Source organism: Nyctereutes procyonoides, unplaced genomic scaffold, assembly GCF_905146905.1.
Source record: "Nyctereutes procyonoides isolate TBG_1078 unplaced genomic scaffold, NYPRO_anot_genome, whole genome shotgun sequence".
NCBI lineage: Eukaryota > Metazoa > Chordata > Mammalia > Carnivora > Canidae > Nyctereutes > Nyctereutes procyonoides.
This window is the reverse complement of record NW_026575048.1, coordinates 22,692,226-22,709,204: the sequence shown is the minus strand read 5'-3', so window position 1 is coordinate 22,709,204 and position 16,979 is coordinate 22,692,226. Positions and strand designations below refer to the sequence as shown.

The 16,979-nt window shown below is 54.4% G+C and overlaps 1 protein-coding gene across 1 annotated transcript in view; it reads right to left on the bottom strand.

Annotated features, from left to right (window-relative positions):
• Positions 1 to 11,170, bottom strand: part of TOGARAM2 (TOG array regulator of axonemal microtubules 2) — a 47,113-nt gene extending 35,943 nt beyond the window's left edge. The window contains exons 1-5 of the mRNA XM_055327008.1: positions 11,105 to 11,170; positions 7,333 to 7,472; positions 5,327 to 5,440; positions 3,345 to 3,626; positions 614 to 825 (exon numbers count right to left, since the gene is read on the bottom strand). Of these exons, the coding sequence (XP_055182983.1) occupies positions 614 to 825; positions 3,345 to 3,626; positions 5,327 to 5,440; positions 7,333 to 7,360 (636 nt within the window). The 5' untranslated portion in view covers positions 7,361 to 7,472; positions 11,105 to 11,170. The remainder of the gene's footprint in view (positions 1 to 613; positions 826 to 3,344; positions 3,627 to 5,326; positions 5,441 to 7,332; positions 7,473 to 11,104) is intronic.
• Between the last annotated feature and the right edge of the window lie 5,809 nt (positions 11,171 to 16,979).

The following is a 16,979-nucleotide window of genomic DNA, read 5'->3' as shown; positions in this document are numbered from 1 at the left end:
GCTGGGAAGTGTCTTCTCATTTTTCTTTTCAGCTACACAACCCTGGGACCCTCCCACCCACACTGAAAGCTCATTGTTTCCTTACCACTCCACAACAGAAGACCTGCTGGGGGTCCCCTCATCCCTACTCCCTTTTTGTTATTATTATTTGTTTTTCTCCTCACTTCAGAAAATCCTACAACATCAGAGATGAAAGAGATCTTCAAAAACATCTAGTCTAATATCTTCTTTTTATAGATGTGCAAACTAGGCCCAGAGGGGACCATGACTGATCCAGGGTCACACAGCCAGTGAGTGGCAGAGTGGAAGCCAGAACATGAGCAACTCTGGAACATGGAGACCAGAGAAGGCCTAGGGACCACCAAGTGTAGGACTGGAGGGCACACAGCCTGTGCTCAGCACCCCTGGGGCAGCCAGCCAAGCTCCCAGGCCAGGTACAAAGGCTTTGGATGCTGTGGGGAAGATGCCCCTCCCAGTGCTACCCCTACCCTTGAAGGCAGCCCCTCGCACACCTCCAGAGAAGCTCAGGGTTCAGGGACCAGGGTTGGGTGGGAAAGAATGAAAATAAAGACAGGACAGACAGGCAAAACTCCAAGCAGCCAAACCACCTTACCTCCTGGGCACCAGGTCTCAGCCCCTGCGGACCCTGACTGCTCCCAGGTGGGTCCAGGCCCTTCTCCTTGGCTCCGCCAGCCTCAGGGGTGGTGGGGATGCTCTGGATGGGAGGCATCGGCCTGGGCAGTCTCAGGAGCCTCTGAGAGGTGGCCCGGGGGATGGCACTCCTCAGAGGAACTCCTTTGGGGCCTCCCACAGGATCCAGGGAGACTGGGAGGGGTGGGGCATAAGTTAGTCCCAGGAGCACGGGGAGTGAGGGAATCCAGGTACTGGCAACAGGGCCATATGTTCCAGGGATGCCTGGGATTGTGAGGGGAGGAGGAGATCACCCCAGCCCCACCCCCACCTCTAGGCTGAGCAAGCCGACACTGCTGAGGGTCTGTTCCCATTTCTATAAAATTTGGTAAAAAGAGCCAATCAAAGTCATCTATTTAAAATTCAGAGGCAGGCTGGACAGGAAGGGAAGCACGCCAGTACTAGAGGAGTGAGGCCAGTGGGCTCCGGGCCGGCCTAGTGGCTGGGGGAGCTGGGCAAGTCTCTGAAGCCCCATTTGCTCTTCTGTGAAATGAAAGGAGTAACGTCAAGGGGTTATCCAAAGATTCAACCACTTGCGTACAACACCACGAAAGGGCCTGGCACATGACGGGTGCCCATAAATGACTTCTGTGCTCCCTTCCTTTTCAGCTGATGATGTGGGGTGCTGCTGTTCTGACACAGGGGACACCCTGACCTAATCTAAAAGCAGACCATTACACTCTCAGCTCCTTTACGAGTAACTTATGTGCCCAACAGGCATCCTCTCTGCCCCTCGCCGCACCCCATTGGGAGCAGCTGCGTGCCCCCTGCCGTCCCTATGGTGGTGAAAAAAACAAATGAGTGTGTAACTTTCAAAGGCCATTTCGTTCCAACTACATCAAAGCGGTTGCATCAGAACAACCAAGTCAAAATGGCTTCTCTGGCTCCCCTGACCAGCCTGGCTCTGCTTTGCCCTGTCATCAGTTCTGTCAGCGTGTTGAAGGGAGAGATGTAAGGACGGGGTCACAAGCTGGGTGGAGACGGTACCCACCTTGGGCACCCTCTGGGTGGTGGCACAGAGAGGCCAACATAGCCTCAGTCCAGGGTGAAGAGGACAGCCCAGGCCTGCTCAGGGGACCAGAGATCCCTGTGCCACCACACTTGCTGAGGGACCTGATAAATCAAGACCACTTCCCATCTGTACATTGTGTAGAACAACCCCTGTTCTTTTTCTCCTATACTAGAACTTGGTGAAAAAAAGAGATGACAGGTCTAGAAAAAGAGATGACAGGTCTAGAAAAAGACTTCAGTCCTCTCAAGGAGGGAGTCACTGGCCCAGCAATTCCAGAAGTTGAGCCACCTGGAAATTCTAAGCACTCTGACCACCCCCCCACCTGCCGCCTCCATAATGTCCAGCCCCAGAGGGACTCCTAACAGGGGCTCCCTTGCATTTTCCTGGGCACTGTCATGCCCCAGGGAGACCTCACGGGAAGCAGGGCTGGCCAGGTACAACCCCAAGTCTGACAGCAGCAACCACCTGCCCCTCGACAGGATGTCCCCCTTCTTCCTAAGACTTCAAGGCTTCTTATTCCTTGTTGCTCAAGCATTCACTGAGCTAAGAAAGGACCCAGTGACACGATTTGTCCGGGAGAAGAGGAGAGAGAAAAGAAAATGAAAATTTATTAGGTGCTACCCACAATGCCAGGTGCTGAGAATTCTGTGCATGATTTGTCACTGAACTCTGTCACACGGCATTTTACTATCGCCATCACACTGCAGGAAAACCGAGGTTGAAGGGGTGACTTGCCCAAAGTCCCAGAGACAGCCAGCGTCAGGACTGAGATTTGAACCTGGCCCGTTTTCCTGGTTTGCCCACTACTGGAATACAAAGTGCCCACTGCTTAATTCTTTGCTCATCTCCTCAACAAACGTTTCTGGAGAATCTCCCTTGCCAGGCAACTCTCTCCGTGCCCGCCCTCTTAGAGAATACCGCCAAGTCCAAAATTCAGATGTGGAACAAATTATCACACAAGTGAATACACAGATGCAAATCTTGAAAAGAGCTGAGAGGCAAAACTGGAGGGCATTAGTAGAGAGTGTCACTGGGACGGAGGCCGACCGGGGAGTCAAGAAGGCCCCTCTGAGGAAGGCTTCTGAGCTGGGCAGGAAGGATGGGCGAGCAATGGAGGGAGGTGAGCAATGGAGGGAAGTGAGGAGGTAGCCTGTCAGAGCCTGAGGCTGGAGGGAGCCCACCTGCTCCAGAATGGCGGGGGGGGGGGGGGGCAGTGTATCTGATGAGCGGAGAGCAGGGGAGAGTGTGGTGTAGACATAGGGTGAGGACAGATGGCCTCGTGCACAGGGGACTGTTTAGGAGCTTACTGTAAGCACATCTCCAAACCATGGAGTGGTTCTAGGCATCATTGGTGGGAGTGGGAGGAACTACATGATCAGATCAGCACTTTAGAAAGATCCTTCTGGAGAGAAGATTCGCAGGGGGAGAAGGAGGCAAGGGGGAAGGGGAGCTTCATTGGGAGGCTACTGCAGAGCCCAGGTGGAAGGTGGCCTTCCCGGGAGGGCAGCTCACTGGGTGTGCCTGACCAGCTTGGGAGAGAACCCGGCTGCCAGCAGAGACCTACCAATCCTCACAGCCAGGTAGCCTGGGGTCCCTGGCCTCAGGGTGAGTGGGAGATGGGTGCACTGGGCCCAGGGCTCACCTCGGGAGGATGTTGCCAAGCCCTCTGAGAGCCTCCTTTTCTTGAGCTTGTCCTTGATCTGGGTGGTGTCCCGGGCCACACTGTTGGCCTCAGACTCCAGAGAGGAGAAGGGTGCTGGGGGGCTGGACCCCAGGGACAAGGTGGCCAGGCTCCTGGGGTGGCCATTCCTGGCCTGCCAGCTCTTCAGGGGGGCATCCAGCTTGAGGCTGCTGGGGTCCCTGCGTCCACTCAAGAGGTGCAGCGGCTTCTCCAGCGGGACGCTCAGAGTTGGCTGGAGGGAGCCTGAGGGAGACAGAGGCAAGAGTAGCTAGGTACACAGCACCCATGGCAGCACGGGGCACCAGCCAACTCTTCGGTGCTGCTTCCTTAGAACCATCCGGCCTTGCCCCATGAATCCTGATCACTTGGTGTTACCATTGCTCCTTGGCTCAATTCATCCATTCAACAGCCTCTGTGAAGCCTAACCTTAACAAGACCTGTGTCATGAGCTACTCGAGGGAAGAAAGGGGAGTCAACATGCAGCCCTATCACAGCACAGACATGAGGCCATAAATACTTAGGGAGGACCTTCTGCTCAGGGACCACCATCCAGCAGCAAGCTCCAGGACCCCAACCAATTCATTCAATATACCCCACAATAGGGACGCCTGAGTGGCTCATTTTTTGAGTGTCTGCCTTCATCTCAAGGTGTGATCCTGGGATCCGGGATCAAGTCCCACATCGGGCTCCCTGCAAGGAGCTTGCTTCTCCCTCTGCCTGTGTCTCTGCCTCTCTCTCTGTGTCTCTTATGAATAAATAAAATCTTTAAAATATATAAATATATACCCAACAATACCAAATGCAGATTGAAGAGAGTTCAGGTGACTCAGAACAAAGCATGCTTCCACGCAGACACTGGCTTATCCAAGTGCTCATTCAACAAACACTCAGTGAGAGCCTCTCGTGTGTGCCAAGCACTGTCCAGGCAGTGGAGGTCCAGAGATGGGTGAGACGCAGTCCTTACCACTAAAGGACTTTCAATCTATTCGAGAAATAAGATTTGTCCCTAAATGGGTTCATTACAAGGTAAAAGGTGAGATGTGCTGTAAAAGTGATCTCAGCAAAATGCTTTGTGCATGTAGAGAAGGAAGAAAATGATCTAGAAAACCTTCATGAAGTAGTGATGTTTGAACTAGTCCTTGAAGGAGCCCTGACCATGGGAGAGCCGGGGAAAGCAAACCAGGAGACCAGCTTTTAGAGTTTCTACCACCCACAGAAAGCATTTTTTGGAGTGCCTTGACATAAGCCGTGACCCCTGCAGAAAGAGGTCACAGATCCTGGACAGCACCAGACCCAGCAAGAGATGACTTTGGTGCCACCCCAGGCCTGTAGCCTGAAGGAGGGCCAGCCGCTAGAGTAATCATGTTCTCCATTGCAAACCCTCGAACCAGGGCTCGGCAGGGAAGGGGGTCTGCAGCTGGAAGTTAGAGCAGAAAGAGGCCGGGAATCTGGATGGCTGTCCTGAAAACCACCACGCCAGCAGCTGGCCCCTGCCCGGCGGCCTCTTCCTCGCCTTCCGCCCTGGATGCTGACTGCCTGCCCAGACCCCCAGGTGAGGGGCAGCAGGCCCTGTCCTCCCGGGGCTCCCAGGGCTCTCCCTGGGTTCTGCGGACAGTGAGGGGTGTGCTGGGATCCCCACATCTTGTTCCTGTGGGTCCCCCTCTAGCATCTCCATCCCCTGAGCCACAAAATTGAAAGGACCCACCTAGAACTGAGGGGCATTTAGAGCAGACACTACTGTAAATATAAGCTCTGCCCATAGCTGGGGGGCCCAGCCAGGCATCTAGGCCATCGCACGTCCTCTCTCCAGGCGGAGGCCTAGGCTCTGCTCTCCGCTCCCCAGCCCTGATGGGGCAGCTGCTGGTGGAACCCGGAGAGGCCACTCAGGGCATCGAAGGCTACATGGTGGGATTGCATCAGCAGGCCTCGTCCCCCAACCTCACCTTCTCCATAAGCCTGCAGCCTGGAGTCGCTGCGTCCAGCCGGGGGCGCGCGGGGCCCAGCGCTGGTTCGAGGGACACTCCCACAGTACACTGCCACCGGAGCCGGAACTTTGGCTGGGGACAGAACACAGGAAGAGCAGCACCTGAGATCGGGATGGGCAACAGACTGCCCCAGCACCCTCCCCCATGGGGGGCTTTGTGGCCCATCCCCCAAGCAAGAGCCTGGCCCAAGGTGGGGACCTCCCACCCTGCACCCAGCTGGCCAGGGTGCCATGATCCCACCAAAGCCCACCACCTAGCTCTGTCCAGCCTTCTTGGCCTGGCTCCCCCTTTTCACACCTGCCAGCCTTCTCCGTCCAGCTGTGCTCCAGCCCCCACCCCTACCCGGCCACTCCACACCTTCACAGGCCCCTTCACCGGCTCCCTCCCCCACACTCCCCTGCACATCTCCCTCTATCTGCTCGCATGGGCCTCTCCCTGCCATGCCTTTAATTGTCACCTTCATGCAGTAACCCCCAATCTATGGCTTCGACCCTGACCTCTCCCCACGGTAGCCGGTGGCCAAGCATAGCATTTAATTACCTGCCCAACAACCCTCTCCTGAGAGTCCTCCAGCCCCTCATCAGCGTGTCCTGCACTGACCCTTTATCTCCTCCAAAACCTCCCCGGCTCAGCAAATTGATTCGGTCGATCCCTACTGCGGATATGTATCAAACGCTGCCTGTCAGGGGCTCTGCGCCCCAGTCCCCAGTGATACCATCCTGGGCAAGGCCTGAAGGCTGGTGGGGGAGACGATGAGGAATAGGCAGTGACAGTGTGGGGCTCGGAGCCCAGCGGTGGGGCCCCGAGCTGAGGGTCAGGAAGTGGGGAGGAGGCCTCGGCTAAGCAGTCACTACTTTGAGAAGCCTTGCCTCTCCTCCGTGTCCCCACTGCAGCCCAGGCGTGCTCCACCTTACCCACCCCACCCTGCCACACCCTGGCACAGGGACCTGCCCTAGTCATCTTTGCAGGACCTGCTCAGGCGCACTTAAATGTTAGCAAGCTGAATCGTTGGTCCTATACCCCCTGGCTCCCCATCTGAGGTACATCTCAGGACCACCAGCTGGAGAAGCCCCCACCAAGGTGCAACCCAGCACACCCACTCCCAGGGTGGAAGGTCCCTAGACCAGGAATCAGGAGTCTGCTCCCTTGCTATTTCTGTCAGCTGTGGGACCTTGAGGAAATAAGCTACCTCTCTGAGTCTCAGTCCCCAGATCAGTGAAGCAAAGGAGTTGGACAGGATTAGGGGTTCATACGGTCACACCTTCATTCTATTTCTAGATTTCTAGGTTTTTCTTAAGCTTTCAGCACTTCCCTACAAGAATCTAATGTCCGGCAGGATCTGATGTGGCACTAAATTATTAAAATTGTTCTTACATTAACATATCAAAGCCCCAGGGTGCTCTGCCCCTAGGTAATGACCTGTTTCCTGAACGACTCTGTCATTGCAGGGTCCTCCTCCCTCCCAAGTCATCCCAGGGCCGTGGCTCCAACCTCTCCAGGGAAAAGCAGCTCCCCACCTCACTATCACCCCTTCCATCTGTGGCAGGACCTGTGGATCTCCTCGCTCTCCAGAGGACACTGAGGTTCATGTAGCCAGCTCCCAGAGGCAGAGCATCAGACCTGGACCCCCACCTCCCGACACCGAGCTAGCCACGCTGTTCCCATCCTCCTGCCCTGCCAGCTGAAGAGACAGAGACACCCAGCCGTCCCTGAGAGCCCAGCCTCATGTCCTCTGACCACAAAACAAGCCAGCTCCTCAGCCAGCCCACCAACACAGACAATGGACACACAGCTCAGCCTCTAGTGAATTTCTAGAACACTCTGAGCCTTTCCCTGGGGCCAGGAAGCCCCCAGACAACAAGCTGAGCATGGAGGGCCAGCGTCAGCCAGCAGAGAGCTGGGCCAGGGAGGAAAGGCATGACCACCTGCCCGCTACGTCTCCCAGGCAGAGTGCAGCCCCTTACCTGGAGGGACAGCATCGCGGCTGCCCATGCCCTGGGTGGAGAAGCTGCCCGGGAGGTTGTCCGGAGGCAGGCGCTACTTCCTGGGCTGTAACCACAGTCCTCGGGCGTCCAGAAGGCTGCAGCCCGAAACATCCAGGGGCCTACAGTAGGGAGCGGCAGGGCGAAGTCCGCACAGATAACACACTTTTTAAATGACTTTGTAGGAAGCTCCATCAGTGAGAAAATTTGCTGCTGGACCAAAGGACATCTCTTTTCTGACGTTCTGACTCTCTGAGACACTTGAAACTTTCCAAGTGCCAAGGCCGCGTGACCGTGAGCAGGGCTGTTTTACGAAGAGTGTCACCGAAAGTCGCTAAACTGGCTAAACTTGTGGCTTTGACAAGGACACCTTAGGGTCTCTGGGGAAGGTGGAATCTATCAAGGCGGAATCCGATGTCTTCTTTCTCTATTAGTTTCTATTTTCTTCAAAAACCTGTTTTCTGGGGATCCCTGGGTGGCTCAGTGGTTTGGCGTCTCCCTTCGGCCCGGGGTGTGGTCTTGGGGTCCCAGGATCAGGTCCCACATCGGGCTTCCTGCGTGGAGCCTGCTTCTCCCTCTGCCTGTGTTATGTCTCTCATGAATTAAAAACAAAAACAAAACCAAAAACAAAAACAAAAACCTGTTTTCTCTGCCTGCTGCCCCGGAAGCTCGTAACACATGTAGAGCTCCGTGACTCCGCTTACCGCTCAGGATGTGGCAGGGTCTCCCCAGAAAGCAGCTCCCTAGTTTTCTCTCAGGACGTGCCAGCCTCTATCTGCACGAAGTTCATGGCCCACCTTCTCACCAAGCCATACACCTCTGACCCTGTCAGAGAGTCACCGCATCGCCCTGTGGCCAACTGCTTGACCACTTCAAGCCTCTTTCTGGTCTCCCTTAATCCCCTGGGGTCAATCATCAGCTCTCACTCGGACCTGACTTCATTCTCTTTCCGTGGGACAAGGGTCTCACCCCGGGCTCTGTGACTTCACCCAATTTAATAGTCTTTGCTGAGATAAGGGTGACCTGTTTTCACCTCAGCAGGTAGGGAGGTGGAGGCCAGAGTAGATCAGTGACAAAATCAGGGGTAAAGGCCACATCTCCCAATCTCTACTCTGGAGCAGCTCCCTCGAGGTATCATCTGGGGACAGGGCAGGATGCAGTCAGTGCCAACTTCTTTTTGTTGAGCAGCAAATCCCAACTCAGAAACTGAGAAAACCTCCTTCCGTCTGGAAGCCAGCCTGCCACCGTCCCCACCCTGGCCCCAGAAGGCAGAGCAGCTCCTAGCAACACTTCTGGCCCCAACAGAGGTTCCAGCTCAGCCTTTGCCTGGTCTGTCTGCTTACGTCCTCAAGCCCTCAGGTTCTCTGTCCAAGGAGAATTTTCCTCGCAGCTCCCTGTCTGCTGACTACTAGGATAAGTATCTGGCCACAAGGGAATGTCCCTGAGACCCAGCACTTCTCCCAAGCAGGTGGTGGAAGAGGTCTCAACCACCCGCCCCTTGTCCCAGTGGGCTGGCAAAGAGACTCAAGAGATTGGCAAGCAGCTGCTTCCGGCAAAGCCCAGCAGGAATGTTCCAGGCAGGGACAGGCCGTCCACAGCTGAATTAAAGCAAAACAAGCCAGAGCCCAGGCATTGCAGACAGTGAAACCTGCCATTTCTAACCAGAGCATTGGCTTTCTATGCGAATTATATGCAGAAAAGTGAGATTTAGCTACAGCCCTTGTTCTCAACCTTGGCTGCGGATCACAGCCACCCGGGAACAAATAGAAAGGACGACAGATTCCAAGGCCCCCACCTCTGGCCTCTACTCAATTAGAGTCTTCTAGGGACCAGGTCATGAGAATCTGTTTGGTTACTTTTTCTTAACTTCTGAGTGATTTCGATGTTCACACAGGATTGAGAACCACTGGGCTACAGTTCGGATTCACTTCCGACTGAGATCTCAGCCCTGCTTCTCACCTTACGCTGCCAAAGTGGTTATCACTGCCTCAGTTTCCCCAAAGTGATCACTCTCTAGGAGACTAATGAGAAAATTTGGAGCTACCTGAGAGTACAGATGGCATATGTCTCAGTGGCCAGCGCTACTGCTAAGGGCCTTCTGAACAAGACAGCCCCCTCCCCACTTGCCACAACCTCCTCAGCAGGCACAATGGCCACTGGGCCAGAAACTGATATTACTCCATGCCCTGGGGACACCTGCAGCACAGAGAAGAGACCTGCAACCACGTCATAGCCTGCCAGGGCAACCCAGCCACCAGACCCCCTCTCAGGCCTGCTCCTGACCCTGTCAACAATGTGTGACCTCTAGACCCCCAAGGTCTGTGTGCAGGATCTCCCAGGCACCTGCCCAAGGGAAAGTGGCCACAGCTGCATGTGGCTAATGACCATGTCTTATGTCTTATGTGAAAACAATGGGTGGCACCTCCTCAGGAAAGTCACAGAGGCCCACAACCTGGTAGGAGCTCAAAAATTCATGTACAAACTATAAAAACCAAGATCAGAAATCCCAGCCCAAATGTGGATAAAACTTTGGGCCTTAACATCAAGTGTACTTAGCACCTGAACCCCAAGACACAATTCACTGAACCCCCACTTGCACCTGGCCCTGTTCTGTTCTGGGCACCAAGGAGTGACTGTTCTCTATTGGAACAGCCAACCCCTGACCTACAGGATGACTAGCCAGTGGGTTCTGGGGACCAAAATTCTGTCCTTACTCCCTGAGGCTCTGGATTGCCCAAGAGAGCTGGCTCCTCCACCCTTGGCCTCCAGTTTAGGGAATGGAGTGGCCCAAGGTAACTGACCATTGTCTGCTCCTTCCACTAGAGCTATAGCTACACAGGTTCCATGGTGATTGGCACCACAGGAATGAAGAGAGGCCACAGAGGGGACTCAGGTTTCAAGTGGAAAGGAAACAAAGCTAGGATTGGCCCCGTAAAGAATGTCAGGCCCAGCGACAAGATTCCAATCACCCTTGTGCCTGCAGAGAGGCCCAGGAGAGAATGGGGGCCCAATCCTGAGATGCAGCCCTAGCTGCCCACCCACCTCGGGGCTGCCACAGGTGCAACTTCCCTCGTGTGGCTGTGACACTACCCACTCCTACTTTTAGAGACCTCTGAGAGGCACGGGTTCCAAGAACTCAGAGTTCTCACCTCCTTGGACATACTGGGGGGAACAGTGGTGACATGTCAAGATGGGTAGAGAAGGGGAATAGGGCAAAGATGGCAGAGTGAACAAACTTCGATTTTGAACCCAAAAATATCCCCCACTGAAACATTCTCTTCTAAACAGAGGCCTCAGACGGGCAGACTTCCCACCCTATACCCCGAGCCCAGAATGCTCCTAAATACCACCCCTCCACCCCCGGGACACCTAGATCTTTAGCCTGGAGGTAAAACACAGCTGGGTTTGAACCCTGCTCTGCCCCTCTCATATTAACAAGAAATTTCTTTATTTCCTTTGAGCTTTGGTTTCTTCATTTAAAAAAATGTCCTACCAAAGGGTTTGGTCAGGATTAAGTGAAGTCACGTGCCAAAAAATTCAGCACCATTGCTGCTAGACAGTCAATAAGATCAGGTGTGAACTCTTCCTCTCCCTTCCTCTGCCCATGCACCATCTTTAAAGTTATGATGGGCCAGCCCTCCGTCCCTACAAGACAGATCCAGGTGACATGGGTGCCCCTCACGTGGAGGAGACAGACAGGTCCGTAGGGTCAGAGGCTCAGACTAGCCAGGCTGGGCCCTCCCACGGTTCTCACCTGGGATTTGCTGTGCTGGGAAGCAACACCTGCTGTGACACTGGGTGGAGCACAGTGGGTCCTGGGCGGGGACAGGCACACGGGAGGGCAGCGGTGCTGTCTGACTAGGCACCTGGAGACCCCCCACAGGAAAGCAGCATCCTCGCTGGGCCTGGAAAGGAGCAGGGTCTAGATGAGGAGGGAAGTGAGGAAGGCCTCGCAGGCTGAGAACACTGTCTGAGTAGAGGCATGGAGGAACAAACAGGCTGTGAGTTTGGGGCGTGGCAGGAGGACCCGAGCCTGGGAAGGTGGAGAGCCAGTGTGGGGAGACCCATAGTGCTCTCCAGAGTCTGCACTTGCTCTGCAGGCGAGGGGAACTCTAAAGACTTTTCAAGGAGAAGAATGACATTATCTGACTTCTGGGACTGGGAGTCCAGGAGCCATCTCCACCAAAACTGGGAGACTGATCCCCACACCCAGCAGAACTTCTGGGAGAGGTGCCCAAGGATCCCCACTCAGCTCTCCACTCAGGGCTGGCAGGAAGGCAGCTCACAGATGACATGCCCCCCTCCCCCACCATTAATGCCCCTTCCCGGGCCCCTTCACCAGCTCTGGCGCTACACCCACTGGTTGCAGATGCCACCTCCCTGCTGTAATGGGATCAGGTGGGGTCGATCCTCCTGTAACCCTCTGTGCTCCAGACAGCAGGGGGTGCATCAGCTAGCAGTCCCACAGGACTGTAAAGAAACACAAAGTGACCAACACAGTGCCTGGCACATAGTAAGACCTCCATAACCGGTTGCAGCACACATGCATGAAGAAATCAAAACTATAGCACATCTTCACAGACAGTTTTCTTGAGAAGAAACAGGGAAGGGAACTAACATTTCTTAGTTCCGTGCTGGTTTGCACCAGGCGTAGGGCCGGGTACTGCCACAGATGGTTCTAGTTAGCTTTTGAAATAGCGCAACATGGCAGATGTTATTGTCTTCATTTTATACATGATAAGACCGAGGCTCAGAGAGGGTAAGTAGCTGGATGGAGACCTAGAACTAATCAGTGGAGACATGAGAGGACAGTGTGCGCTCAGGAGTTAACAGCCCTGCACTAATTCCATCGCCTACTAGCTGCGTGACTTCACACGTTACAACGCATTACTGAACCTCTCTGGCCTTCAATTTAACTGCAAAAGGGAAATAATAACACCTTTCTCACAATATTACTGAGAGTATTCAATAAAATATGAAAAGCATTTCAAGTTGTCTAGCCCCGAAGCAAGAATTCAGGGGTAGGGGATCCCTGGGTGGCTCAGCGATTTGGCGCCTGCCTTTGGCCCAGGGCGCGATCCTGGAGTCCCGGGATCGAGTCCCACGTTGGGCTCCCGGCATGGAGCCTGCTTCTGCCTCTCTCTCTCTCTCTCTCTCTCTCTCTCTCTCTGTGTGTGTGTGTGTGTGTCTATCATAATAAATAAATCTTTAAAAAAAATAAAGAATTCAGGGGTAATATTGTGGTAGCATGGAGGTGCCACCTGACGGATGTCCTTCATTGCATAAGTTTTCGGGGACGAGCATGCGTCCGTGGACAGGCTGGGGCAGGACACCTGGAAGAGCAGCCCAAGTATTACCTTGCTGGGAAATGCTCCAAGAGATCCCTTCTTACCAGAACAGAGTCTGTTAAGGAGGAACCAGTGCCTGCGTTTTAATGACTTTCCGGGATAGGGTGGATCTTGTGGCCAAGAGCCCAAAGCAGAACTTCTCAACCATTTTTATTCCCAACACAGCTGAAGAATGCAGCCTTCCATTTGCAATAATTCAGTGTGTGTGTTGGGGCGGGGAGGGAGGTGGGTACAGAGAGAGGAAGGAAAGAGTTGCATATATGTCTAGGGCCGTGAATTCTGATATAAGGATCATTGGTCTAGAAGACATGGGAAGGCCTATGGTTGAGAAAAAATTTTACGTAGGCTCTGTTTGGAAGACTATGGCAGTAGGTGACAAGCACAGCCGCCCTGTGGGATTGTTCAGGTTGGGCACTGCACAAGGCATCATAATTAAGGGGGCATGATTCACACTGTAGACACTACGGATTTGCTACATTTAGTGCCTTTCTCTGATGAAGAGAAGTAAAGTGCCTTGATCATGAGATGTCTTTTTCTAATCCACACAAAGGCACTGGATGAGTAAGTGGTGTCCCTAGGGGAAAGGATATGTAACATATCCACAGATTTACAAAATTCAAAATCTGAGTCTGTCCCACTTTTGTGTATCATCTTGATGCAAATATAAATTAGAGATCAGATCATGTGCTAGATCAGATCAACGAAGCTTCACATTGTGGGGCAAGAGGTACCTTCCTCTATTTCTCTGGTCACTGAATTTTGAGCTGTAAGAGACCCTGAAGATCAGCTAGTCTCCTGGCTGGTAAATGAGGGGTTAATGTGGGGCCTGAAGTTGCTACAGGGCGGTCACAGCCAAAGTGTACCCTGAGGGGCCACACCCCTACAGGCATCACACTGGCCACCAGCTGGCAAGGTCCTCAGCTTCCTCCTCCACCCTCCCACCAAGGCTTCCCCTAAGTGGGCACCTCAGCACTGGTCAGTGCATTGCCTCAGACGGCAGTGCCTGGTCAGGGCCATGACAACGCTTCCTGAGGACCGTTTCCTGGGGCTGGGTGCCATGTGTCAAGCCTGCCTGAAACACAGCCACTGGCTGCCACTCGGAAGCCTTCTGCCCATCCTCCCTGACATTTCCACCATTGAGGTCTGAGTGGTCCAAGGGTTTGATCCTAGTCCTGGAGTCTGACGCAAAGTCGCCCAATCCACTGCCCCAGGAAGGCTTTCTGCTTGGCTTCTCCGCTCGGGGACCCCTGCCCAGCAGCGGGAGCTCCACTCCGTGAGCACTTACAGGTATGAGAGGACCTGAAGGGCTGAGAAGAATTAAACATCTCTTCCAATCAGCATCTCAGCAAACTTGGGGTGGCCCTGCCTAGCGTCTAAATGACTGTTCTGTGCCAGGAAATGGCTCTTCACAAAAGTCTCCCTGTTAGAAGCTCAGCAGACTTTGGACCACTAGCTCTGTCCTTTCCCGGTGGCCCCAGGAGAAAGCTGACTGTGCTTGACCAAACGCTAGAACCTTCCAGGTGCCTCTCCAGGACATATGCCAGGTTTTGCCTGGAAAACTGAAAGGGCTTCTGTGGAGGGCCATTTCTTCTGTCCTTATTTTACTGAAAGGGAAAGCCAAGGCCCAAGAAATGACACAAGGAGGGCCCAAATCCATAGGTTTTGAAGTACAAACACAGAGAAAATCTCAGACCTGCAGACAGCTGCTCAGAAGTCTGGGACTGCTGCTCCAAGATCGATGGCAGAGGAATGACATGGATGAATGATTGTCCCCTCAGAAGGAGAATGGAGGCAAAGGGACAGAGGGGTCTACAGGACAGAGAGGAAAACAGAGATTGGGAAACAGCACAATGAAGATGCTGAGCAAGGAGACCAGGGGCAGGTCCAAAAAGGAGGGAAGCCAGGAGGAAGAAAGACAAATAAGGCCCCGACCCACTGCTGATCAGGAAAATGCAAATTAGTTAGGACACTTCCAGTCTGCAAAGATTGCCAAAAAAATGATGACATCCAGTGCTGCTGTGACGCAGCGCAGCCGGGCCCTGATGCAGGGCTGGCGATTGGGACAGGGGCACAGCCTCGGGGGAAAGCCGTCTGGTTCATCTAATAAAGTTAGAGACATGCAAGCCCTATGCCCAGCAAGACCACCCCCGGGCATGTACCCTAGAGAAAACCTTGCACGTTGTGAACCAACACAGAAGTATGAGAATGTTCCAAGCAGCTCTGATGGCAATGGCCCAAATCTGGAAATAATCCCAATGCCCAACAGGAAACTGGAGAAAAAAGTTATGGGTATTGATGCCGTGGAATATTCCACGGCAATGAAAATGAGAAAAACTACTCAACCCCACTCCGCTCAGCGCCATGGTGACTCCCCAGAGCAGTGTTTATTGGAAGAAGCCGGGCACGAAAGACTCCAGAGGGTACCATTCTGTTTGTATGGAGTTCAAAGGAAGACAAAATTCAACAGCTTAGATATGCATGCAGAGATGCTAAGACTTCATGGGAAAGCCAGAGGACGTGGGGAGTGTGGTCAGCCCTGGGGGGCAGGGAGGGGCCTGTGGGGGAGCCTTCAGGAGGCTGCCATGGGGGGCGTCTCTTTCCTGCCCTGGGCGGTGGTGGCTACACATTGACTTTATAATCCTACTTGACACAGTTGGTGAGTTTTATACATTTTTCTGGCTGCCAAGAGGTTGAGTATAAAACAATAAACTTCTAAGCGTCCACGCCAGTGAGCAGAGCCAGGTGCCTGTGAGGTGGCCCCAGTAGGTCCCTCCCGAGCTCAGCCTGACACCTCCCCATCACTTGCTCCCATGACATTCCTCCTTCTTCTAGACTCCTAGGCCAAGGCTACAGGGCCGAGGTGGCAGCCTGGGGTTAGAGGGGACCCGCCTGGCTACACCCCTGCACCCTCTGCCTGGGTGACCCTCTGCAGCGATGCATCCGCAAAGCTCAGGCCCTACAGCCCCTCCCAGGGCTCTGGAGGTAACACTAGCCCTTTGAGGTCCCCAGCCAATGTGAGTCCTTGTCCTGGAGACGTGGTTCACAAAACCCTTGTTTCTGGAGCCTTTGTTTCTGCTCTGGAAAGGAACACGATCATCTCCCCTGTAGTAATAATGGCATCAACAAAAGTAACTTCCGTTTAGCACAGGGGCCAACACTCTCCCCTCTCTCTCCTTACCACCTCCACCCTTCACAGGCAGCCCCAAGGGACACATCACTTAACCCCCACTTTATAGGCAAGGAAACTGAGGCTCAGGATGAAAAAACCCTAAGTCCACACAGCCAGTAAGAGGCGGAGCCAGAATTCAAACCCAGCCGCAGAAACACAGGTAGTGTGAACACCCAGGCCTGGGCAGCCCGAAGTGTTGGCTTTGAATCCTGCTTTTTCCAGCCGGCCCACAGCCTGTGCCCCTAACACAGAGTCCTCCTCATCCCTCCGACACCTTCACCCTCGGCATCCCAGGGAGTGGAGCTGGCCCCCACTCAGGAAGCTCTGCCAGAGGTCATGGCCAGGAGGAGAGCACAGCCCCCTTCTTTAGCTCCAGGCTCAGAGAACCGCAGGCTCCAGAGAGAGGAGGGGCCTGCCCACGCCCCACAGCCTCCATCCCTGGGTGCCCTTTGTCCTTGCTCTAGATCTGTCCTCCAAGGACTCCAGGCAGGCTGACCCTCCGCCCACTCCCTTTGCCTTGCACACCCCCTTACCTCTCTGTCCAGAGGCCAACCCCTGTCACTGGAGGAATCCAGGCTCTGCAATCTCTCTGTGGACAATGTGGCCCATGGGCCCAAGGGGGCAAGGACGACGTGGCCCCACACCTGGCCAGCCCCAGGCTGTTGGAGAGCCCCTGGTCCTGCTGCTGGCGTGCTCCTGGCCTCTGCCAGGCTCTCCTTGAATAAACAAGGCTGCATAGCAACCACTGCCCTGAAGGAGCCCGTAGCTCCTGCATGAGGGAGAGAGGGAGCCAGGAGACATTTCCCCTTGGCCTCATTTCCTCTGGGGCCGCGCCAGGCGCTGGGCACTCCCAAGTGGTTGACCTGTTCTGTGGGGCTGCCGGTGAGAGTCACCTGGGCCCTACTTCTCAGTGACCACGGCAAGGGAGTGCACGGCAGGCTTGCGGCAGGAATGCCCCTGGCAGTGAGCCCCTGGATTTGCTGCAGGGGCCCGTGGGCCCAATTCTGGGTAGTTCTCGAGCTATGTCTAGATGCAGAAGAGCAGGTAGTGTGAGCGCCCAGGCCTCGGCAATCGGCAGAACTACCTTTGAATCCTGGTCCTGCTTTTTCCAG